General features: G+C 34.1%; 1 protein-coding gene and 1 long non-coding RNA gene across 2 annotated transcripts; one reads left to right on the top strand and one right to left on the bottom strand.

The window, feature by feature from the left end:
• Window positions 1-5,988: 5,988 nt before the first annotated feature.
• On the bottom strand, window positions 5,989-25,864 carry LOC106066241 (rRNA 2'-O-methyltransferase fibrillarin-like). The gene is made up of 9 exons (XM_013225216.2): window positions 25,711-25,864; window positions 17,969-18,169; window positions 17,773-17,829; window positions 16,234-16,331; window positions 14,689-14,859; window positions 11,389-11,521; window positions 10,159-10,271; window positions 8,856-9,001; window positions 5,989-6,205 (listed from the first exon to the last, which is right to left on the bottom strand). Exons 1-9 carry the CDS (start codon window positions 25,721-25,723, stop codon window positions 6,187-6,189), a joined length of 951 nt encoding a protein of 316 aa, XP_013080670.1. The 5' UTR covers window positions 25,724-25,864; the 3' UTR covers window positions 5,989-6,186.
• On the top strand, window positions 21,712-23,508 carry LOC129922672 (uncharacterized). Its single transcript, XR_008774577.1, has 2 exons — window positions 21,712-21,764; window positions 23,339-23,508. It is a non-coding gene; the product is annotated as an uncharacterized LOC129922672 (long non-coding RNA).
• Window positions 25,865-26,412: the final 548 nt, after the last annotated feature.

The following is a 26,412-nucleotide window of genomic DNA, read 5'->3' as shown; positions in this document are numbered from 1 at the left end:
TTTTTATTTCCGACACTCGTATCGCGGGCCACATGAAAAAAAAGTAGGCCTAAAAAAACGATATTAACTTGAAACCCGTAGATTCTGTGCTTCATTAATTAATGGGATATTTGAAATGTATCTTTTTTTCCCCGCGTCAGAAGATGGCTTTATTTCTCTACTTAAAATATCAGCAAGATTGGGCTTCATTCCTATACTTAGAATACGAGCAACATTGTAGCTAGCTTTACATCCGAGTCATTTTCCTGTCTCTTTTTGGTAAATATTCCCATCAATCCTCCAATTTCTAGGCTTGGTTTAACAATCTTTTATTCGCGGCTAAAACCAAGAATGCCGTCACATTTGTTTCATAATGTCGTTTATATGTTGTTGTTTTATTTTAAATAGCCACACTTTCTTGATGAAACAAGTATGTTGGCTTATTATCATGTTCCACAAACAAAGTCAAGAACCGTGTCACTTTTCCTGGTAGAAAACGTACATTCTACACTCAGATACCTATTTCATAAACGCACAAATGTTAAATGACATGGAACTTATCTTCAGGACAAAAAAATAGAGGACCCTAAGCCCCTAACGTAAGTAAAGATACATTTTTACAATTTTTTTTGGAAAAAGGGGGGATTTTCTACACCTTGTGCCGGATGGACTCACGTCGCGGGCCGGATCTGGCCCGCGGGCCGTACGTTGGGCATCACTGGTTTAAAGTAATAAAAAAATTAAATCATTTGGCGTTATTTTTCACATAAAAGCAAACAGGACGACAAGTCTTCTTAGGTAAGACTCTTCTAAAAAGGCCGGAACAATCAATCATTGCGCAGCGTAGAACGGGGCACTGCCCTGTTGGTGCTTACTTTGTCCGGTTCCGGCCAAATTTTGATGCCCGTTGCCGACACTGTGGAGAGTCGGTGGAGACAGTGGCGCATCTCTTGCAAGAGTGTTCGCATCTCCGAGAGCTGCGGGATAGTCTGTCTGCAGAGTCACTTGACCTGTATGTGAGCTTAAAGGCACTACTCCTAACAGCAGAGTTTTTCTGCAAGCTCTACGGGAGGACTAATCCTTCCAGTCTTGTTACCAATTTGAGTTCATCTCAGGAGTCCACCCAGCTCTAATGGGTACTTGACATTAGTTGGGGAAAAGCGGTTGGTCCATGTGCTGACCACATTACACCCTCGTAAACCGTAGGCCACAGAAACAGATGACTTTACATCATCTGCCATATAGACCACAGGATCTGAAAGGGGAACTTTACTACTGGATAATTGTGTACTATGATTTTCGCATCAGATTCACTTCTCAATGTTAACATAATACATAAATCTGCACCCCCTAAGCAGTAAGAAGATAAACTATATCTTAATAATTTATAGATTTTGTTCAAATTGTTTCATACGTTAAAATCTAGATCTACGTCTGGCTGCTATTTAGTCTAATTTAGATTGTTGTTATTCACCAACTTTATAATGACAGCATTTACGAATGAACAGGCTTAACGCCATAAGAAACACTAATGCCAAGACGACAAAGTTATTGACATACGTCGAGATACAAAGAGGCTTTACTAGAACATGAGATTATCTTGACAGCATTTGCTTTACTGAACGTAAGGATATTAAAAACAAGTGGATATGTTCTGTTTTGTATGTGTGTAGCCAGCTTTAAGATGCAATCAAACTAGGTTTCCAAGTTATTTAGAAAGCAGTATATGAGAGTAAATTTCTCTTTCGAACCTTGCGATCTATAGATCAGATGTTAAGAACATCTGTTGCTTTGCCAATGGCTAAAGAGCAGGGTGTCATGTGGCCAGCACAATGACCAACAGCCTTTACTTTCTCAACTAAAGTCAGGTACCCGTTAAGTCAGGACACAGGGGAGCCCTAACATTCCCGAAATTCAAAATCCTAGTCTTCGCCGAGATTCGAACCCAGGACCCCAGGTGCGGAAGCGCTTAACCACTCAACCACCGCGCCCCCATGACCTTGTGGGATGAACAGTTAAAATAATGGAGAATGAAGAGTTGTACTTGTAAATTAAAGTTCGTATGTCTGAGAACATGGCGAGGAGTGAAAGTGAAACCTAAACAATATGTTCGTTAATGAAGGATCTTCAGATGTTTTGAATGTGAATGCTAATGTATATGGTAGCAAGAACAATAAGAGATTACCCATTCCAAGCGTTATACTTTATTCATTTAGTAATAGCGCTTATCAGATAGTTTCAAAATCATCTAATAAATTATTCATATACCAACTACTTTCGATACATTATTAAAATGTACACTTTGATTTTGAGGTCAGGTAGGATTGGACGCTCATCATGTGGCATACAACTTGTGGGCCGGAATGTACAGAAATGCCCGGGCCGATTTTGACTCCCAGTCCGCCCCTGCCAAGGGGAATGATTCCGGGGCGGAGCCCTGGTGCTGAGCTTATTCTGGCGTTTTCAGTTTCAGAAATTCTTTCTCCTGGCGTCTACAAAGCCTTTTTTTTTTTTTCTCGAAATAAGAAGAGAGAATATTTTTAAAAGGCCAATATTAATGTGTTTTCTTTTAGAGCGGACTTAACATCCTAGTAAAAATAAAAGTTAAAGATCATATTAGGCTAATCTAATAAGAAAGAGGCATTAGGTCAACAATATTATGCGAGGACATTCTAGGTACATATAACACATGGACGTCTGTAATGGGCGTGATCTTATGATCATCTTCGTGGAAAGTAAGACGTCTCTGTCGCGGACCTTTATTTCACACAAAAATCGTCACAATAATGAAGTGCAATAATTGGAAGAAATTCGACCATTCTGAGATACCTAAACCCAGAATTATCACACTAGCGGTGACGTCAGGGTCATATTGTTGCATACGCCTCTTGCGAAAACAGTCTACGTTTGACGAAGTCTTATTAGAAGATGAAACGACGTCTCTTGTCGTACTTAAGATTTTTTAATTTTTAAACATTGGTAATAATGTAATTTTACTAATACTTCTAATATTTTAATGACTACAATGAAAATAAAACCTTTTTTTCGCCGCCCTCCTCCTTGTTGTTGGTCGGTCGTTGGCTTATAGCTCACAACTTGATGTAGATCTACATCTATAATCACCCAAAACGTTTCTACGCTCAACTAACAGCCGTTTTTTAACATAAAAGTGAAATGATTTTAAAATTGACTTTTTAATTACCAGATCTGCTTACAAGGCGGGTATTCGAATAAATAACAATATTGATATGTATTAAGTAGATACTAAGAAGAAAAAAGAAACAAATGTGTTGACTGATCTGCTTCTGTAAACGTCATTCAAATCAATATTAAAAACTATCTACGAAAATTCAAGATCAGAAAGAAGTAGGAATCTATAGAACAAAACTTGTGGGGGCGCCGCTCTATTTTAGTTTATTTCCTAAAGTTTCCAAAATAACTTCCATGAACGAATATCTTTTTCTTTTTTTTTTTTATACGTTTTTGAAGTATAAGGAATACCGGTAATTAGAATTTATATAAAATATTTAAGTAATTTTTTTATTGATCACAAATTGTAAAAAAATACAGGTAACCTTGGAATAATGATTTGGCCACCTGCGTGCACTGCACACATTGCACACTAGGTAGCGGTGGCCCTGATCCTCTCATAGAAATGAGATGAATGCCTGGGCATTACCTTTGCTCGTAACTACGTCGCCCGCACAACAGTTCCCCACCCCATTCCACGCGCCACCGATGTAAGCCTATCCAACGAAAAGGCAACACAGTTTGTGATCAGCGGCGTAGCCAAGCTCTGCTAGGATGTAGTACAAAAAACTACTTAAGGGTAGCCGGCTCCTAGTTGTTCCTCTGGGTTGACTCCCGAAGTCTTTCTCATATTTTGGGTATTGCAGTATAGCTGCAAGGCAACAGAGGTTTGAATTTTCCTTCTCCTATGCCCGAACAGAGCTAAAATAATTAATACAATTTTCCCTCAATACCGGTAGTATAAGGTTTGTTTTTAAACAAGAAAATATTTTTTATAGAAATCCCGGTACTTACCAAACATTTCATCCGTTATGAAGCTGATGACTTTCATTGAGAGCGAGTGATAACTTTATTAACTAATGAACGATACATGGTTACAAAGTAGAAACATTTTTCGATGCCCCAATTCCTCCTCGTGAAAAAAAAATCCAGATTTCTGCTTTTTGCAAAACCTTTATTCAAGTCACAATTTCCGAGTGGAAAGTTGACAGTTGAATGAGTTTATGTATATTGTAGGGAAAAGAATTACTAGCACATTGGCCACACTATGGTTTGACCGTTCTAAGTTTTCAAAGTATAAAAATAAATCAATGTAAAATTGGCTAGACGAATATCTATCTTGAAAGTCTTCGAGTTGAATCATTGTTCAGGATAGGACTATCATCAGAATATACATTCACTTAAGGATTTTGTTTTTGATCGGGGGAACGGGGTATGTTGCTTTTTAAACGAAACCTTACATTAATTAGTTATTCTATAAGTTGTATAAAGGAGACAATATCTTTTTTTGTTTCGGAAGTCTTTTTTTTTTAATGTTTTTTTTTTTTTTTTAAACAATTTCCTGCATTCAGCTTGAAGTTTTCATTCGCTTAAAAGAAAAGTACATGAGTAGATAAATGTATGTATGTCATTGCTCATTGATGTTCCCTTTACAAATGTAATGCTTCACACTTAACTTTATCTTATCATTGCGGACAGGATTTTATGGTCGATTCTTGACCGTAATATCATTAGTTTTTTCAGTATTCTACTAAAAAGTCACTTATAGGTCAGATATGTGTCACATTGAAATTATATTCAATTTCTTTAAATCTACTATGGATATTTTATTATTTTAACAATTCCTCTATTAAGTTTGCAAATTCATGGTCACTGGGTGGGTGGGTACAGTTCTTGAAAATGGCTCTATTTTCATAGAAACAAAATTTCAAGTCTCATGGGAATAAAAGTATATTCTAAAAATAGCACACACTCACATATACATACAAAATGTATTTGGATGAACTTCAGTTCAGTTAGAGAATTATTAGTTCAACCATCGGTACATTTCAGTTAGAGAATTATTAGTTCAACAATCGGTACATTTCAGTTAGAGAATTATTAGTTCAACCATCGGTACATTTCAGTTAGAGAATTATTAGTTCAACCATCGGTACATTTCAGTTTTTTCTGTTCACTTGATTGCCTGTCCTACTGACTTGTTGAAAATGAAATAAAACCTACATCACATTCAGATGAAAAACCAAAACGTTGCATCTGAATATTGAAAGGTCTAATGACGTGAGTGTGTGTGTGTGTGTGGGGGGGGGAGAGAGCTCAACGTAACAGAGGTGCTCCACTGAAACGCTTTAAAGACCAGCTTAGGCACCAACTTGCCTTAGCTGACAAAGAAGAGAGCACCTGGCTGTAGGCAGCTTCAGCTGGAGGCTGCTCACAAAAAGCTGCAGGATACACATTTGAGACCAAAAGAAAATCCACTGCCAAGGACAGATGCCGACGGCGAAAAGAAAATCTTAAATGACTACCGGCAGACAATGCCCTGGATGTGGCAAAATATGTAGGTCACAGCTGGGGCTGCACAGCCACAGGAAATACTGCACTCCTCATTAATCTTCAGACTCAAAGACAAGCCTTATTAGATTTTGTTTAAAATACCATATTATATTATCACTAAAGTCTGCTATGTTTCAACACAAGTTGATTCTGTCTACATTTTAATAAAATGTGTAATTAGTTTTGTTGGCAAAAGAAGTTCTTCAAGTTGTTTCAAGTGCAGTTGTCTACAAACAGTTTGGTGCTCTACCAGTTCACAACTGCCCATAACAAATGGTCACCATTTTTTTAGATTCATTTCTGTTGCAGATAACTGTCTGTTAATACAGATAAAAAAATGCTCACTTAGCCAAAAATAATGCCAGGAAAAAAGATTGAAACAAATGCTGAACACAACACATAATATACGAGGATTAAAGTAAAGAGTCAAATTTTTGGACATATTTATTTTTGAAAGTATCTATTTATAGTGATAATGATATTTACAAGGGAAATAATTAAAAACCTATCAACATCCAGTTGATCAATGTTTCAATCTACAGCCAAATATCAAGGCTGCTGAGAACACTGGTATTGTGGTGGTCCTAACAATCCAGTCTGACAGTAACAACAATTAACAAACTTTTATTTCTTGGGAGGAGGCCTGAAAAAAAAAAGGTATCAATGAAAAGGCATAAATAGAACAGAAGAATAGCTTTCAATGGCAGCATATTAAAGGAATTAGTTCAACAAAGACAGTAAAATGGACAGTCCACCCTGTCTTTCAATTATATACGGAATTTAGTCAACATTTCAACTATGCTGAATATATATGATATATATCTAGGTTTCATTATAGGTAAAAGGTTGCAAAGTCCAGTCTAAACTATCTGAGAAAACGTTTGACTTCATAAAACAAAATTATTTACTTTCTAAAGGAACATTTTAGCAGCATTTACTTCAAGTTGAATAGCTTAGTTTAGTAAAGGCAGGCAAGAGTGTTACGTTGTCAGTGATGGGAACAGACAGTGAAAAATTTTTTAGTAAATGTTGCACACCCCTGTTTTTGAACTGGCCTGTGGGCGCGACTTATAAAAAGATGTTGCTGAATTTTTAAAAATTATGTAGAATCCATTTTATTTAAGATTTTCTTTAAATAATGTTCTATTACATAATAATTACACTGCATAAGCGAGTATGAGTTTTGAGTTTAGGCACATCAGCACAATTAAGGCCATGTTGTGCCCGTAATCCTTTAAGGATCACTATCCCTTTTTATATAACAAGGGCTAAATTCTATACAGTCAAATCATTAAAAACAAGGTCTATTCACAGTTAAAATAGTAAAGGTAGTAAAAATTTAATAATTTGGTAAAAATCTTATGTAAATATTATATGTTCACAATTCATAAATCAGACCTTCGTAGACAACCCCACCTCCCGGACAAAGCCCAGTACCTTCCCAGGGTCGAGATTGTTGAATAGTGTTTTTAAGTTGTGTGCTCTTAAACATTTCTCACTGACATCCTGGTATCTGGGGCAATCAATGAGGATATGTTCCACGGTGAGGCGAGAGTCACAATACTCACAAAGTGGGGGCTCCTCTTTCTTCAGCACAAAAGAGTGCGTGATGTAGGTGTGACCAATCCTAAGTCTGGACATGGTCGTGCTACCACGCCTTGTCAGACCCCACTGCATAAGCTTTACTGCACATAAAATGCATGCAAGACACTATACACTATTGTCTGTACATATAGATGAGAAAAGAAAGCCTTTTCAGATGCTTTATATCTGGGTCCAGGCAGTCGAGCATTCTACAATAGATAACTGCTTTACTGGCATTGTAACAACTTCTCTCTCAAACAACTATAAAGAGTTTGAAAATCAAAACATGCTTAAGTTTTGGAAATACGTCAAAAGTATGAGCTACACTTCTGTTTCTTTCATTGATTATTCAATTTTTTACTGGAGAAGCTTTTTATTAAACTTTGTACATAAAGTCCATCAAAGAATGCTTTGAAAAGCAATTGAGAGAAAGCTGCTGAATCTCTGCTGAGTTCTTAAGCAAGACAAGGGAGAACAACCAGAGGAGCAGCAATGCTTAGAGTTAGAGAATGTTAAGCAATACAACTGCATATGCTGATACAAGTTGTTTACAAGAAGACTAAGTGGATCTTTACTACACTGAGCTTTTAAAGCATTAGTAATGATTAGTTATTAGTTAGATATAGAAAAAACTTTTGGTATATATTTCTCACTATAGATCTACTTAAATCTAATAACTTGGATCTAGATCTCTAGTGACTCTCTCAACTCTGATACTTTTCAAAAACTGGCAAGCACTCATTGAAATTGAAGTCTAGATAATCTAGATAAAAGTATTCAAATTAAAGAAACTAGATATCTTATCTAGAATATATCTATGTAGACTGATTCAAACCACTCAGTCACTCATGGACTAGATCTAGGTCTAGTCTATAAGACAATACGGTAACACAAGATTTTTCTCAAAAAAAATGTTGAGGAAAATTTTGGATTTTTTTTTTATTTTAGAAAATCGAATCAGATGAAATTTTCACAATTCCGAAAATTTTCGGAAAATTCCCATCACTGGATTGAGATATATATTTCTCACTATAGATCTACATCTTGGATCTACATCTCTAGTAAATCTAGATTCAATATATTATTATTAGATCTATAAATAATCTATATTCAATCAGACTTATACTCAGTAACTCACTATAGTCATATAAAGTAGGCCTACATCTATAAAATCTATATAGATAGTCGGTAGGTCTACTAAATCTATATCTTATAATACATCAAAAGTATTCAAATTAAAGAAACTAGATATCATATCTAGAATATATCTATCTAGACTGATTCAAACCACTCTAGTCTAGACAGAAGACAATACGGTAACACAAGATTTTTAAAAAAATAGAACTTAAACTGTGTCAAAAGACCAGATGCGCACATGTTCAAAAACAAATCAAAAATCTTATTTCGCATTTTTTCCGAAAATGGAAAATAATAAAATTGGATTTAAAAAAAAAAATTGTCAGGAAAATTTCAAATTTTTTTTTGTTAGAAAATCAGATCAGAAGAAATTTTTGGAATTCTGAAAATTTTGGGAAAATTCACTTCACCGTATCTGTCGCTGAGGTGTTCTTGCTGTTATGTTTTGAAGCGCCTACCAGTGTTTGACAGGGTACACAACAGAGCAGATAAGTTTGTTTTTGGAATTCATAGTGCAGTAAGAACAAAACTACAGCCTGATATCTGTCTTAAGCTGCAGTAGTAAAACCCACCTGTATCTCCCCACCACCACAGCATGGTCTCTCTCATAAGGTTCAAGTGTCAACTGTTCAATGGGTTTAATCTTTTCCTGTTTCAATTTCTCAACTTCACCAGCAAATACAGCTGCTGGTTCTGCAGTAGAGTCAATACAGTTTGCCTACAAGATAGAGAACACAGAATGTATGAGAAACCAATCCATAAAAAGAAATTGCAGAATAAATATGTCCCAACCTTGTACTCAATTTATACAAGACAATGAATAATAATGATGGCAAGGGGCATGATTATAGAAAGTGACATTTCCTTCATTAGCTATAAGATCTACATACTGGTATCAACTAAGACAAAATAAAATGTTTTATAAAATTATGGATACGCAATGCTTTTATTTAACCCGATAACTACTATATCTGGTTTGAAACGCTACCCTCTAAGCCCTAAGGGCTAAGTAAAGAGAGGTAACTCAGGATTTTAAAAATTCTAAAAAAAAAATTTAAAATTGAAATCCTGGCACAAAAGTCTAAGAGAAACAGTAAAAAAAAATGAAGATAGAATAGTAGAAACTGAACATTACACTCATGCAGGTCAACTGCATTCACATACATGTATATCATTACACTTAAACTCGTATAAAAAGTTTCAGATCAACACAAACTTAATCTTCCAACAATTTTTTAAATTATAACTTTGTTCTTGCAAATATTATGAAGGGAAAGAATAGTGTATTGAAAATTTAGTGATAGATTTTTAAAATATATTTTACATAAAAAATAAAATTGTATGACTTTAATGTGACTCGAGGGTTCAAGCCTTCTCAAGCAAATTTACCAACCCTGTGTTCCAGCAAAGTGCTTATGCAAACAAAAGATTTCATAGCCATCTATTGTTAGCTACAAACTTTTAAGCAATGGCCTAATTCTGTAAAGTATAAAGAGGACTAATTCAACTTGTACCAAATAAATTATTAATTACCAATAATTAATTAACTAACTGGATAATTTTTATAGATTCTTGTTTAGTCAGGTAAAAAAAAACAATTGTGTATAATTTCAACTTGATCCCAGATTGGGCGTGAGAGAACTAATAAAATGTTTAATCTTTGTATTATGTTGAATACATTAGTCCTTTATTCGTACAAAATTCATTCACAGGAAGAAACTTTTCTTTTGATAATGAATTCCATTCCTGATCTTATGAGCTGCTTGTTTATAGACTCAATGTTCCCTCATAAATTCCAAACACTAAGCAAAAACTTTAAATAATTTTTTTTCTTAGTACATGATCTTTCCTACAACCAACCAAATGACAACTTACTTTAATAGATATGACAACATATCCACCATTTTTCAGAAAACTATGTGCATTGACTGCCACTATTCTTGCTTGGTCTGGCTGAGCCACATCTGCAAATATCACATCCACCATACCTGGGAACATACAGGAGACTTTCTCTTAGAAGAAATACACTTAATAATGATTTTCATCAGAATGCACAAAACTAAGTTGCTGGATGATATATCTCTAAATATCTAGTTACAAAGTAACAAAGAAAACAAACACATAATATTATTTTTGTTTTTCCTAGAACCAGGAGATTGGCTTCTCATAATTTCTTAGATGAGTAAAATCTGTTTAAAGTTGAATTAGACCCTTTCATGCTTAGAAAGTGAGAAATAAAAAAAACAAAAGTTGATTTCTTAACTTTGAATAAACAAATGGTTACTGAAAAAATTGAAAAAGACATAACATTTATGGCAGCAGTTAATACACATATAGAGACTAGTAGAGTCAAAATTCATATCACATTTCTAATGCTTTTGGAAATCATCCTAAAGGAAATGTGACTCTAAATAACAAATGTTAATTAAGGAGAGCTTTAACCCCTAAATTGAAATACATGATTTAAACTGATTTTTTCTATGCTAAACTATTTTGAGTGATGTAAATGTTTAAAAAAAAACAAAGATATTTAAATAAAACTTTGCACATATATAGTTTATTATTTCTAATACTATATAAACTAGAATAAATATGATTGCTGCCATCAAAAATTTGTTTTTAATTTTACAAGTTTGCAAATGGACTTTTTCTTTAAAAAAAAAAGAGGGTTTAGGGGGAAGAAAAAATTGTTTGGGGGAAAAAGTATTATAAATATAGAGATAACTGTAGTTCACAGAGATCTACATATATTAATGCAAATTTCGTAGATATATCAATTAACTTTTAGAGATATGATGTACAAGAGAATAATTTTTTATTATTGAATCATTTGTAAAAATTCAACATTTGTGTCCCGATTTCTTAAAAATAAGGGTCCTTAAACATTCAAATTTTCATGAACTTGCATATAATTATGTCTATAAGGAAACAATGAATGTAGATTTAGAGGACAAAATTTGAACTAAAGGAAACATAAGAAATAACAGACATTTTACTGAACAAAACTTTGAGCTGCACCTTTAAAAATGTGCATAGCTTACAGGAGTCATATCAAACCATGCTCTGAATAAAAGGGCAAAATGTTAATGTCCTAGACTTTCTTACCAACTAACATTCTGTACTTGTGTGGATGCCTTGCATCTTCTATGATTGGTATAATATTAATCCTCTTTTTGGCAACATTTAACAAATCTCTGCCACTTCTGTGTGAAAACTCCACTGCATAAACTAAACCTTCCTGTAGACACAAAGCAATGAGTCAATACAAATCTTTTCACTAGTAGTGATATTGTTAGGAGCTCATTTTAATGAGATACACACATTTAAAAGATCATGTACTAATATATTTCAATGCTTATAATGCTTGAAAAAATATAAGTTGTAAATAGACTAATCCAAATTAGCTTGCTATGAAGTTGCCTTATCTGATGTACTAATATATTTCAATTCAATGCTTGAAAAATATAGGTTGTAAATAGACTAATCCAAATTATATTAAACAAATTAGCTTGCTATTAAGTTGTCTTATCTGAAAAATATCTACAGCAATCAGTTTGAGGATCATAAAAGTTTTATTGTATTGTCATATTTTTTCAAACTAAATGTTATTTGTAAACATAGTTAGTTTTATTTTCAATTGTGGCACTATTGACCTGCATTCCATCAAACACCTTGATAAGCATCCTGAAAATGGGAGTAGATGTGAACAGACCAACACTTTGCATTTTAGTTAGTGGCTGTGCAAGTAATTGAAATTGGGGCCCTTCCAAAATGTTAAAGGGGTGCCAGCTTAGAATTAAATACAATAGGTCAGTGTTTCTCAAACTGTGTGCCAAACTGTGTGCCGCGGCACACTAGTGTGCCGCCGAAGATTTGAAGGTGTGCAGCGGGAGTTTTCAGAACGCCACACAGGTCTGCCTACTATTAAATTTTTATTTTACGTTGCGATGACATCCCCACTTGTAACGATCAGTAATAGTAGTGGATCGCTCCATATTGACGGAAAGGGGTGTTAGTTATTCAGGTTATGGAATTGTCCACTATACATATATTATTATAATGACTCAAATGTAGGCTGCCTTAGCAGACGCACTTCAGTTCTTGTAACGATAATAATAAGCGATGTGTTTCATGTAAATTTTGTAGGTGTATGCTAATTATAACAAATTATCAATAAGCGTTATTTATTATCCATGGAGAAATACGTTAGCAAGAATGAAACTGCGAAACAAAGGTAAAAAGAAGATTACATCGGATATGGTTTCATATCTTCGGGACCTGAAGAATCTCCATTGGCATTCTGTCTGATCTGCAATGTAACTCTGTAGAATGAGGCGCTTGTTCCAAGCAAATTGAAGAGACACTTGGAAACAAAACATCCAGCTGTAAAAGCGCAACCGAAGGAATACTTTGAAAACATCAAGCTCAACAAAATAGACAAGCTAAGAAACTTACGAACTACATAAAGCTGCCAGAAAAGGGATTGATTGCAAGTTATAAGGTTGCTCAGTTATTAGCAAAACACAAGAAAGCACACACAGAGGCTGAATCAGTCATTGCACCAGCTTTAGCAATAGTTGCTGAAACTATCCTTGGACCCGATGCCGCCGAAAAAGTTTAAAAAGTTCCTTTGTCAAATGTTACTATCTCGAGCAGAATTGAAGACTTATTGTCAAATTTACAAGATGAAATCTGCGAACACTTTGACGTGACTGGCGATGAAGTGTCTCTGCTGTGGTCTCTTCAAGTTGATGAATCCACTGACGTTAGCGGCAAAGCCCAGCTGCTAGCTTTTATTCGGTTCATAAAGGATGAAAAATGTGTCAACGAACTCTTATTTTTGCAAAGACTACGACCAAAGGCGAAGATATTTTCAAAGTGGTGACGAAAACATTTTGCTATTCAAAGTACAGTGGAGAAAAACTGTGTCAGCGTTTGCACCGATGGCTGTCGTTCCATGCAGGGAAATAGAAAGGGATTCGTCACTCTTGTGCGTCAAGAAAATCCAAAGTATTAGTTGTTCACTGCATGATCAACAGATAAGCTCTTGCATTTAAAACTTTGCTGAAAGATTTGATGTCTGCTCTGGATCGTGATTGAAGTTGTACACTTCATCAAATCTCGACCGCTTGCATCCCGACTTTTCTCTGAGCTTTGTGAAGCAATGGATTCAGACTACAAATGTCTCATGTATTACACTAACATTCGTTGGCTCACCAGGGGAAAAGTGTTAAAGCGTGTCGTCTAACTCAAGGCTGAGCTAATTTTATTTTTGGAGGCTGAAAACAAAAAAAGACTTTGGATTTTCTATTCATGACGAGATGTGGTGGGTTACGGTGACATTTCTCTCTGATTTATTTGACAAATTAAATTCATTGAATTAAAGTCTTGAAGGACCATCGGAAACCATCATCATTGCATCCTCAAAACTGAAGTCATTTTGTGAAAAATTGTCTTTGTGGCAAAGTAAAATCTCGAAAGGAGTCTTCGACTGCTTTCTTCTTACAATGAATGTGCTTCAAATAAAGAAATCACCCCCGAAATTCTGGACACTTTGACACACTTGTACTCAGCATTGCAGCAATACTTTCCAACAGTTGGAAGTATGGATGGGTCAGCTATCCATTTGGAAACAATGAAGCTACAAATCTGACAACTGAAGAAGCAGAGCAGCTCATTTATTTGAAAAAGGATGCAGCTCTTAAGTCAAGTTTTGCCGAGAAAAGCCTGGATGTGTTTTGGATATCAATCAAGTTATATCCTGCAATCAGTTTAAAAGCATTCTTCCATTTGCATCTTCATGGTTTTGTGAGTTGGGATTTTCAGCACTGACTGAAATCAAATCTAAGAAAAGAGAGAGGCTTCTTACAATAGACGATGAAATGCGAGTTTGTTTGTCAACTCTGGAGCCTCGATTAGATCGCATTTGCTCTCAAAAACAGGCACACCCTTCACATTAAATGTAATAATTAAAAACATGTAAAATCTTTTTTTTTTCCTTTTTTTTTTATAAAACAACTGTTGCTCTTCGTGGTGTGCAGCGAAAATTTTTGTAGTTTTTTTACTGTGCCGCCAGACAAAAAAGTTTGAGAAACACTGCAATAGGTACTGGTGAGGTGAAACAAAATACTACCCAGTGTGAGTGTTGATAATAACATCTATCAACTTAAAGTACATTAGAACATGATAATAACATCTATCAACTTAAAGTACATTAGAACATGATAATAACAGCTATCAACTGATTGTAAAACATTAGCTAGATAACAATGTATTCTGTTTTAAATACTGGGAATGGTATAGATCCTTTGAAGAACTTTTAATTTGTTCATGTTTGAACATATGCCCCACTACTAATGCCTTGACATCTTGATGAACAAGAGATAATTGAATGTTGCTACTTACTGGACCAACTATATCTGAAACATGACTGACAGTTGTTCCTGAGGCAGCCCCTAGGTAAAGAACTTTAGATCCTGGCTTGATATGTATGTTACCAATACCACCTACAATGGAAGCTGCTAACTTTGACCTAAATGGATTCCAGGCTCTGTATTCAATTTTAGTTTCTCCTTCCTGAAACAAGAAAGAATTTTTTTTTAACTGTACAGTTAAATTGGAAAATATTTTGAAACCAGCATCTGAATCCTAAAGACAAAATTCAGAATGTAATTGTATATTCAAATTATGATATTTCTGAAACCTTAAAATCAAAATGAAACTGATAACAAATGATCTTTAATTTTGTAAATCCAAAATTGTGTGACTCTAGTTTAAAATATTCTCTCGATTACCAATTGCATAAAAGTTTTAAGTATAGTACATAGAATCTATGCCCCTATTTGGCAAAAATTTAGTACCCATAATTTTTAGCTTATGACAAAGCTTAAGTTGTAGATGAGTCTGATGGAGGTGGAGATATGACTGGTGGTGTTTTAAATGTAGATTAATAAGGCTGATACTATGACTTGTGAGACTATTTTGTAGTGATGAATGATGGAGAAATAGATGATTAAAAAGATAAGTGAAACTTGTGATGCTACTGTCAAATTAGAAAAGACTGGGACTATGTGGACTGTCTGAGTACTAGTACCATTCTCCATCATTTATTTTCAACAATTTTCCTTTTGACATACTAAATAGTCATTTTCATTTTAGCTGTAACTTATCTTAGAAATGTCTTCAATATTTCTGTGAAGCATACTACAGTAAAATTCTATAACATCATACTTGACTTTTCTAAAGAACAATCTGAGAACAGGCCACTTAATATTGAAAATATGACACAGATTAACAAACGAATTAGTCTAAACACTAAAGTGTGAATCAAATCAATTAGAAATCCAAGTTTCTCTTATGTTAAAAAAAAACATTATTTGTATTAAAAAGTTTTCAAGACATGCATTATCTAAGAGAAAAAAAACAAACTCAATGCAATGCAATGAGGCATTTCACAACTGTTCTCTCTAATTGGCAATCATTTTTTGTTGTTCCTGGCAATGGATGAGGATAGACAATAAAATAACTATGAATATTAAAAGATTTAAGGGTTAAAGAATTAAAAATGATTTGCAAATTGCTTTCAATTAAAAAGAATTTATCAGATCTTATTACCATGTTTTTCAAACATTAGCTAGATCTGTTTATTTTTTTTTTTAAACAACGTATTCTGTTTTAAATACTGGGAATGGTATAGATCCTTTGAAGAACTTTTAATTTGTTCAAGTTTGAACATGCCCCACTACTAATGCCTTGACATCTTAATGTGAATGTTACATAGAGCAGTTCCTATTTTTCAAACATAAGGCAAATATTCCTCAATTTATAACCAAATGTTTTGTGACCTGAAGTAGTCAAATGACCATGACCAGTCTCAATATCTTTTGGTTGAAAAAATCCTTTGGTTGTAAATATATGGTAATAAAACTATCTATAAGTTAACATGTTTACCTCAACAGAAATTCTTTTTTCTCCATAAACTGAATCACCAACTGCAAAATTTTTGGTTAGTAATACATCTTCTTTGCCGCCTCTACCAATGAAAACACCTAAGTACAACAAAAACAATGAATCAATACATAAACACAACACTAACTTCAACAGCACACAACTTTATAAAATTATTGAATTTAGTGTTTTCTAAGCAAACTTAGATCTAACATATTGTTCTAGATATAAACACTATATGATCTATATTTATAGTGACTTTAACACATTAGATTTCAGCTAGTATAATTAGTTTGGAATAGATACATAAAGATTTAGAGTTACTGTATTGAAATTATTGAATTTTATTTGCTAGTGCAATCCATACAAACAAATCTAGACCTGGTCTTCAACTCTGAACAATCTACATCTAGATCTATTATTTTAACTAGGGCTATGGAGAAACTAGCTCTACAGGAATAAGACAACCTAATTCTAGTGTTATTAGATCTACAGCAACATCATTGATAATATTAGACTGCATGAAATCTGCAATTAAATTTCATTTGGAATGTTTATAGACTACATTATCTCAATCATTAATGTTTGTTTTTTTAACAAGACAAGCATTTATATCTTTTAGCGGTTCTAGATCTAGATGTGAGATCTAAATTTAGACCAAGACCAATCTAGTAGTAGAAATGGGAGTTCTTAAGCAGGTCTATACCTAGAGACCTAATTTTATAAGAGTTAAATAATTTAGGAAGCGCCTATAGAGGTCTAGAGTACACTCATATCATCATATGTATCTAGATCTATTAGTTCTGATAAAAATCTAGGCTCTCTATAATTTGTTACAGTAGCACCCAACATTGTAAATCTATATTAGATTCTAGAACTAGTCCAAATACCATAGGCCTCTATAGTCTATATCTATGTAATCTAGATCTAGGTGTAATAGGCTTTATGTGAAAGTCATATTTAGATTTTGTTTGAAACTTAATTGAAAGTTTCCTTGGCCACGGGTCCAATTAGAAGTTTCAATGCTAGATCTAGCATTCTATATTTAGGTAACTAAATAGATGTATCATTTAGCCTAGGCTCTTAATGTGAATGCCACATGAGTATGTGTCATTATGAGCATATTGTATGACACAGGATTTTTTTTTTTTAATTCCAGATTGCGTAGGAACCCTAAATATGACAGGATGCAAGGGGTGATTCAAAAGAGGGGTATTTCATTCTTTGTGTTTCAAAATGTCACTTTACTGACTTTTCCATTGAGGGATGAAAAAAAAAAAGTAAGTGAGATGGCCTTAAACTTCTTGGCTGGGAATGAGGGCTTTTTAATGGAGGATGCACACAAAAAATGATACTATGTTATTGTAATGCTGGATGGCTCTGAATAATCATGGGCCAAAATGTGTGTTGTTGGGCCCTTGGGGGAGAGCGTTTCATTTAAAAGTAGTGTGTATTGTGTGTGTCACTAAAATACAGGCATAAGAGAAGGCTACACCTGATTGGTGCAAGCAGGGTTTGTGTATAAATATAAATATATATCACCTTCATAACGATGAGGCTCCACTGCTACATTTGAACCACCTTTCATTCCACCACGACCTACAATAAAAATGTGTAAATTATATAGATATGAAAAGAGAAAACTAATCAATGAAAAATTAATGACATCTAACAAGTGTTAAAATATGTACAAATACTTTATAAAATTGTAAGATAGAAAAAGCTACGTGGCACTTACCTCCACGGCCACCACGACCTCCTCTGCCACGACCACCACCTCTATCACCACCTCTACCTCCAAAACCTCCACCTCTACCTCCAAAACCTCCACGGCCACCTCCTCTTCCACCCCTGTCACCAAAGCCTCCACGGCCACCTCCTCTTCCACCCCTGTCACCAAATCCTCCTCGACCACCTCCTCTTCCTCTTGGTGTAAATCCTGGCAATAAAAATAGAAGACAAAATTAAAATAAAAATAAAAAAGAAATTATTTGTTCTTTTTCAGATTATTATAAAATTAAATTTATTAGTGAGACTAAAACAAAGATTAGTCTGTTTGAATAGGAAAAATTTTAGAACATATATATGTGCATGTCCGAAATTGTTTCAGTGCTGTGTTGTTTATGCTATCAAACATATTTTTTGTCTCTCAAAGTAGCAAAATTTGCAGGTTCGGAGCTGCATATATAACCACACTTGTATAATTTTTATTGAGTTCAATTAAAAAAAAAATTGTTTCACTGATGAATAAATTAACCAGTTTTTCTTGAGCCAGTCACCAGTTGACCATAAAAGTGACAGTCCTCCATCCATTTGACATGACCTAGCCAGCACTGACAGTTGTTTGAGGTCCCAACCTCGATGGGCGGGACATGTAGTCCGCATGCCAGACAATCGCCTTCCCAAGCGACTTCTGTACGGGGAGTTGTGTGCAGGAAAAGGCTCCCAAGGAGGCCAATACAAGCGCTACAAAGACACACTCAAGATCTCCTTCAAGAAATGTGATATCGACATTCACGGGTGGGAAGCACTAGCTCTCGATCGCTTCACATGGCGTGAAGCTGTGAGTCTCGGAATCTCAAGATTTGAAACAAGAAGAGTGGCCAGGGCAAAGGAGTGCTGAACCAACAAAAAGCTGAGAGAAGAAGCAGGCCTATCTGAAACTGACCTAACCCACCCATGCCACATATGCGGCTGGCTTCTTTAAAGCGAGGATGGGACTTTACAGACATATTCGAGTCCATAGGAAATGAGAAATGTGCTCACCTTCACCACGAAGGAGAATGGATATATATATATATATAGCTGTCTGAGGATTGTTAAGATGCTGAGAAGACCCAAATTGAGCAAGTGTCTCAGTATTTTATTGCTTTGCAACGTTAGTCCCAGAATCACTGCTGTACAGTAGTATGCTCACAACACATACTTTATAGACCTTCATTTGGTGAGCTTCCGGTGTCCCCAAGCTCTTGGGCTGAGTCTAACGAAAGTAGACGCAGTGTGTTTTTTAAAAATCCCCTCTTCTAGGGACAGGCCAACTTGATTTTGGATTACAGGTAGAAGATTTCATCATGTATGGCTTCTAGTTTGTTTTCATATGTTATGTATGTCCTAATAGTTAGCCCATACTCTTTGCAGGCCTGAGAGAAGCAGGACATTAGTGATAGAAAACCATCCTGCGTGTGTGCCACAAATGCTGTGCCCTCTGTGAGTAACACTTAACACTGTTAGCATATATATTATAATATTATTCCTAGACCTATTCCTTATGTCTCTGAAGACAATGGATGTGCCCAGGTGAATCAATGGCTTTGGTTTTGTCTTGAGACAGGGCAGAAGCTGGTGTGACAGATCAAGCCGATTCTGGAGCAACAGAGTTTGCCACAGTTCATGTATGTATATGCATCTGACTTAGGGCTAGTTGACAGGGCAGCTTTCTTCTTCTTTGATTGATGCAGCTTCGTTTCTTTTGCACTTGGGGAAGTTCTTACCAGCACATACAGTCTGTCTCCATGCTGTCCAGTCTTGGGCTATCTCCTCCCACATACTTTGTTTGATGCCTGTGGTTCTCATGTCTCGCTTACAGACATCTCTGTAGGTTAGTCTTGGACAGCCCTTGCCCTCTTGAGTCTTGACTCCCTCTGCAAGCTCAGCTCAACCTAGATCTATAAACTAAATATAGATCTACTAGAAATCTATTTCTTTTGATAAACCCTAATCATGCTAATGAAAAGGCTTTCAAAATTCCCAGAGGGGAGGGGTTGGCCCGATTAACAATACAGGGTCCAGGAAAATAATCGAACATTAATATTTTTTCATGCTAGATATCATGCCTGGCTATAATTCTACCAAGTTTTATTGCGCTATCTCATGCGTGTCATATCGAACAGTTCAAAATGCGGTTAGCATTGTTAATATGGGATTTACAGTTTTTGATAAAGAAATTTTGTGTCATAGACGTAAAACCACTTCAGGCCATGTAAGGCCTAATATTCTGGATATATTCAAATAGTTTTTGTGTATTAAACAAATGCGCACGAAGTTTAAAGCGCATTTGAAAAAAAAATGTTTCCGGCTATCTTGATCCCACTTTTTAAATATTTCATTATTTTCTGCCATCACAACACTGTCAATTTGTCCACACCCCTATGTGCGGTCCAGCAGACCAAAGGATAGGTGAAAGTGAATATGAAGTTAGGTGCGAACCTGGCCTAACTGATGCCTTATAATAAATATCTAATTGATGTAATTGTTTTGTAAAGGGTCAATTTCTTATTCAGATTCTCAAGAAAAAAAAACATTTCCGTCCAAAGTCGTGCACTGCAGTTCATGTGATAATATGAAAAACTACTTATTAATTGTTGTTTTGAATTATGCATACTAAATAGATTTTTCTCTTTAAAAAAAAAAAAGAAAACTTTTTTTGTGTGTAAATGCAGTAGTTAGTATGACAGAACTTACAATACTTACATTTATAACTTAGCAATACAAATGTAATAAAAAAACTTTTTTTGACAACAAATCTAAAACCATTTGCATAAATATTGTTAAATGCTTGCCATGCACACCGCCATCCAAGATAGTGCTGAAAGAAAGCACTATTAGTGACTAGACTAGAAGGGATGTTTACAAGAAGAGAAGAGAGAACGATTTCCGTCCTAGTCTAGAGCTGATAAAGATGCCGTGCTCAAGGCGCGAGTCAAGGCCAAGGGAGATGTCCTATGTAGGTGTTTGTCGTGTCTCCATGTAAATAAACATCTATGTTTAGCATCTTTATCAGCCCTAGAGTCTAGACTTGGGCAGAAATCGTTCTCTCTTCTCGTAAACATCCCTTCTAGTCTAGTCACTAATAGTGCGCACTTTCTGCACTATCTTGGATGGTGGTGTGCATGGCAAGGTTATAGGTCTAACAATATGTTACTATGTAAAAAAAATTTGGTAAATGGTAAATGCCAAAAATGGACATTTCCCCTTCTAAAGACTAAAGTAGTAAAGAGCCTCCTGATTAGAAGTATTATAGACTAGATCTAGGTCTAGAGTCTAGATCTGGTATTAGTATACAAGTGAAAGTGAATGGTTGTAAAAGTAAATACTCATTAATAAATAGATTCTAGTCTGACTGTCTACTAACTAAAAGAAAAACTAAAAGTCAAACTCAAACTCAAAGTGGTGTATTTTTTATTTTATGAAAATTATTGAAAATACTGGTCTAGATTCTATCTAGATGATCTAAATTGACTAAATACTTAAAATAGTCTAGAAGTCTTAGACTAGTCTACAGTCTAGATCTATTTGTTTTTGTTTTCTTCAATTCGTTACTCTTAAAGACCAACTGAAGAGGTTTTTTTCGAAATTGAGATAGCGATTGATTCAGACAGTAGATAGCATCAAAGTTAGTTCCTAAAATTTTGAGATTTTAGAAAAGCGTATTTATATTAGAAAAAGTAATTTGAAAGTGGAAAAAATAACAAGATTTGAAAATCAGCTTCAATGGCCGAAACCGGAAGTGACGTCTTGTAATGGACTGAGAAAATGTAAATAAAAATAGACATGGCTGGATACGTTATTGATAGCGATTCAGATGATATACTTATCTAAATCTAGCTGTCAAACAATTTTAAATGATACTTATCATGGAATGCATCAAAATGCCCTGAAGATAACTCTTCTACTTTTTCTAAATATATTATAGAGCAGACTATTTAATTAATATAATTATTATTGATAGATTAATAGATAGGACAGTCACAATGATAATAGGACTAGACTACTACTCTAGTCTCTAGTACTTAGACTGAGACTACTAGGCCAGGGGGTAGACAGTCACTTATGACTAGATCTAGATAGTAGTAGATTCTAGATCTACTATAAATTATAATAATAAACTATACAAGTATACTATAAGTCTATTTTAATTTTTATTATAACAAAACTAAATGGATAGATCTATCTATCTCTAGTAGTCTAGATCTAATTCTAGCTAGGCCTTCTTTACACTTTTACTAGTCACTCACTAGCTAGATCTAGACTAGTTTATATAATAATAATACTTGACTTTGATTTGTAGTAATACTAATAGAGTTTAATACTTATACTAGAGACACTAGAGTAATAGTTTATAAACTAGTAGATTTAAGTAGATCTAGAGTAATCTAGACTAGCCTCTATCTATGTTAAGTCTTTAAGTCTAACATTTTTTAATGCTTGAATTTGTATATCTCTGTAATAGTACTAGATTTAGATCTAATTGTAAGAGTAGTAAGACCTAATGAGTAGTGTCCTAGCATAAAGATTATTCATAGATATAAATAATTATAATATTATATTAGTCAAGGACTAAACCTAAAGCCTAAGCTAAATCTATATAGAATATATTTATAAAAGATCTAAAGAATTCTAATATAGCCCTCTACTAGCCCTTACTATACTTATTAATAAGGCTAGACTTTAGATCTAAAAAATAATAAGTCATCATTTATATTGGTAATATTAAATATGTGACATGTCTTTAAGTCTTAAACTTAAACAGGGTCGGTCCTAACGATTGCGGGGCTTTATGTGAAACTGATTGCGCAGGGCCTAGTCTGGGTGGGAATAAGGATAATAAGTGGAAATTAAGCTTTTGTATTTTTTTAAAATTTGACTTTGAATTTTATTCAATCTTTACTAAGTACAAGATTACGATCAAATTCACTTTACTTTACGAACTTTGCAACCTATGGCATATTAATATGCCAGTCACTATTAAAGTAAATAAAGTATTACATGAGATTTCCAGGTTTTATATATACCGGTATATATATATATATTGCAATTTAACAATTACACCTAGAATTAGCATGGGGCCTATGAAAGTGCAGGGTCCACTGCGACTGCATAGGTTGATGTGGCTTAAGACCGGCCCTGGTCTTAAATATATTATATTGCCTAGACCTAGAGATTGGAGTAATTTATTATTATTAAGAACAATAAGAGTTAGATGTTAATGTTAGATCAGATAATCAGTATAACATATAATATATATATATATAACCACTAGTTCTATATATATGTATACATAATTAAGTATAAATGTTAATAAATACATTTTTAAAAATCTATTTTACAGAAAACATATGACATGTGGCATACAGACAAGTTTACTAGATGGATCTTTCATCATTTTGGAAATACAAGAAGAGTTAATATTCCCTGTTTCTATTGTGAAACAAATCACAGAAACATTCTACAATTTTATTTTATATAATAAATACCAATAAATGTAAATACAAAATCACATTTTAATAGAGTTCTTCATTATACACACAACATTATTTTAGTATGTTCCTTTTCACTTGCTAGGTTTAGACAAAGCTTCGAATCAGGATTTAATATTATTATGTCATATCCCAAAACTCCAGCAGGATGTTAGTTAATGGCAGTGGTCAATGTTTGAACCTGAGACCACAGAGAAGACAGTTCGGAGCGCAAACCACACAACTTTCTGCGTTTCGAAACGTATTGAAATTTTGATCATTTCTATGTTATTGCAGTTTTGAATGTCCATTGCAATGATGACTTGATCTGTAAAGGGGTTACATTTAAAAAAAATAAGAGTTGGATCTAATTCTTCGAATGATGCTATTATTAGAAATTGCAAGGTGGAATAGATATTAGAGGCCAAAAGAAAATCCACTGCCGAGGGAAGACGTAGACGTCGTAGAGAACATTTAAATTGACCACCAGCTAGGGCTGCATAGCCATGGAAAATACTGCATTCCTCAATCTTTCGACTCAACTGCCAGCCTTATTTATTTAACACTTTAAATTATGAATAGCTCTGCATTTTTTAATGAAAAAAAATAAAAATATATATATATATATATTCAGTGATTAACTGGCAATAATTGGGTTACTAAAATTTAATAAAATGAGTTGCATAACTACATCAACAGTAGCCTATATGCATTACTGAATATTATATTGATGCTACAATTTATTTTCCACTTCCCAAAGAAAAAACAACAACAACTCCTTTTCCAGTAGGATAATCTCTTCTATTTATAGTCTAAACACAATTTAAAACTTTGTTACAGTTACATATTAACTTGCTAACTTAACTTTCTAATGATTCTATTCGTGAGATATATGAAAATTCAATTTTTACATATAGATTTATAGAACTATTTAAGTAAGAGTGTAACAAAATCCATATTTCGTATATTAATAATAATATAGAATTGGTAGATCTAATTTTTGCCTGTTTTTAGAAATTTAGATCTAGTAGATCTAAATCAGACTACCTTTAAGTCTAGGATAAGGTTAAAGCTATTTGCTAGTGTTGTACGAGGTTGTGACTCTAGATTCAGACCAAATATAATCGTGTACTACAATAACTACATTGAATGAGCTCAACATTGTAATTAATGTTGTTTTTTCCCCATATTTGGCCTATTTAGGGACGACTATAGGTTAATAATCACTATTAAGTGTATAGATAGAGTATATAATTTTAAACTTTGTTTTTCTAGATCTAGGCCCAGCACCTCGATCGGATCAGTCTAGATAGATCTATATAGATAGGTCTAATCTCTAAATATCCAATAGGCCTACTACTATTACTAGATCTATTTCATCTAATTAAATTTAGGTCTACTTCATACATCATTAATGATCTGAGAAAAGAAGATCTAGCTCTTGATCAAAAGCAGTAGATGTAGAACTAGAATACGCCTGAAGCAGTAACATAAGCCATAAATTGCGTAACTTGACTAAAACGAATTGAGGCGCGCGGTACTGCGTGGGCTGAAACGCTGTTCGCTTGACTAGATCAAGAATAAGCCGACAAACAGTAGATCTAACATGCAAAGCCATAAATTGCGTGATTTGACCTAATTTCCCCAACTCTAACATCCACTTTTTATAAATTGGTGTGTTTTAGTCGCCTTTGTTTTCAGAAACTGGCATTCCTGTAAAAAGGAATAGGGAAATACGCTAAGCCATAAACTGAAAAATTTGACCTAATTTCCCTTAAACTACGTCATCGACCTTGGTTGTCTGGGAAATACTGATCTCGAATGGCTTCGAGATTGTGAAATTTAATAGTCCCTAAAACGCACATTAAATTGCTTATATCTAAATAATTACAAAGAATATATGTCTAAGTCTAATATTTCGTATGTACGTTTTTTTAAGCATTATCATTCATTATGAAACTAAAAAAAAGTATTACACCGGTTTCCGCGTCTGACCCCAAAACCTCTTCAGTTGGTCTTTAATTATTTTATTATTAGACTCTATATAATAACTGAAATTTCTGTCGTTCGTCACCGTACTCAAGTGTTTGTCTGATTCAGATTGGTGATTTGTCACTCAGACTCACTGTGACTGTGGACACTGTGGTGTGGAAAGAAAAGATCCGAAATTCCCATTTGATTGCGGCATTTCTGTAATTAATCTAGATCTTTTTATAAAATTTCTGTATCTATTAGATCTACATACCTGGCGGAGACATCACTATTTCGAGTCTATCTAGATCTAAGAGTCTAGTTTAAAATGTTGATCTTAGAATCTAAATCTCTTGTATAGAATCTCTAGATCTAAACTAGCAGCCACACGTGTTTATTTGTTGGTTACTTTAAAAAGCTTAAAATAGAAAACGAGTTTCCGGTTCGATGTGACGATGTCTATTCAAACGGACTTCAGTTGTTGTTGTTTTCAATAAACATGCTACACACACAGAAGAAAAATGTACAAACACATACTTCTATATTATAGATCTAGATATAGAGAGAAAAACAAAACATCAAAATAATATATTTCTTTAATATATATAGATATGGGAAATAAACAATAACAACGCATATGGTCCTTAGCTGCATAATAAATGCGTTATCCATCTTCTGCAGTATTGAAGTCAAATCTTAGGTGCTACTTGAAGTTAAATAGTCTGTTGTGAAATGAAGCTTTCCTTTTGACCTGTCTTTGTATCAAAACTAAATAGATTTTCTCTTTGAAAGGTTATTTGCCTATTATTTTACAATGTATCAGATGAACATATTTTTTTAACAGGAGCCAGATTCGATAGCTCTTATGTTTTCAGAATGTTTAGGCCCTATCAGCTAAGAAATAAGCTTCATCTCTAAGGTCTGCGTTATAGATTACTTTTTTCTTAAAAAAGTATATCTCCATTCCATTAATATT

The sequence above is a fragment of the Biomphalaria glabrata genome, chromosome 14 (assembly GCF_947242115.1).
Source record: "Biomphalaria glabrata chromosome 14, xgBioGlab47.1, whole genome shotgun sequence".
Taxonomy (NCBI): domain Eukaryota; kingdom Metazoa; phylum Mollusca; class Gastropoda; family Planorbidae; genus Biomphalaria; species Biomphalaria glabrata.
This window is presented reverse-complemented; position numbering and strand designations above follow the sequence as displayed.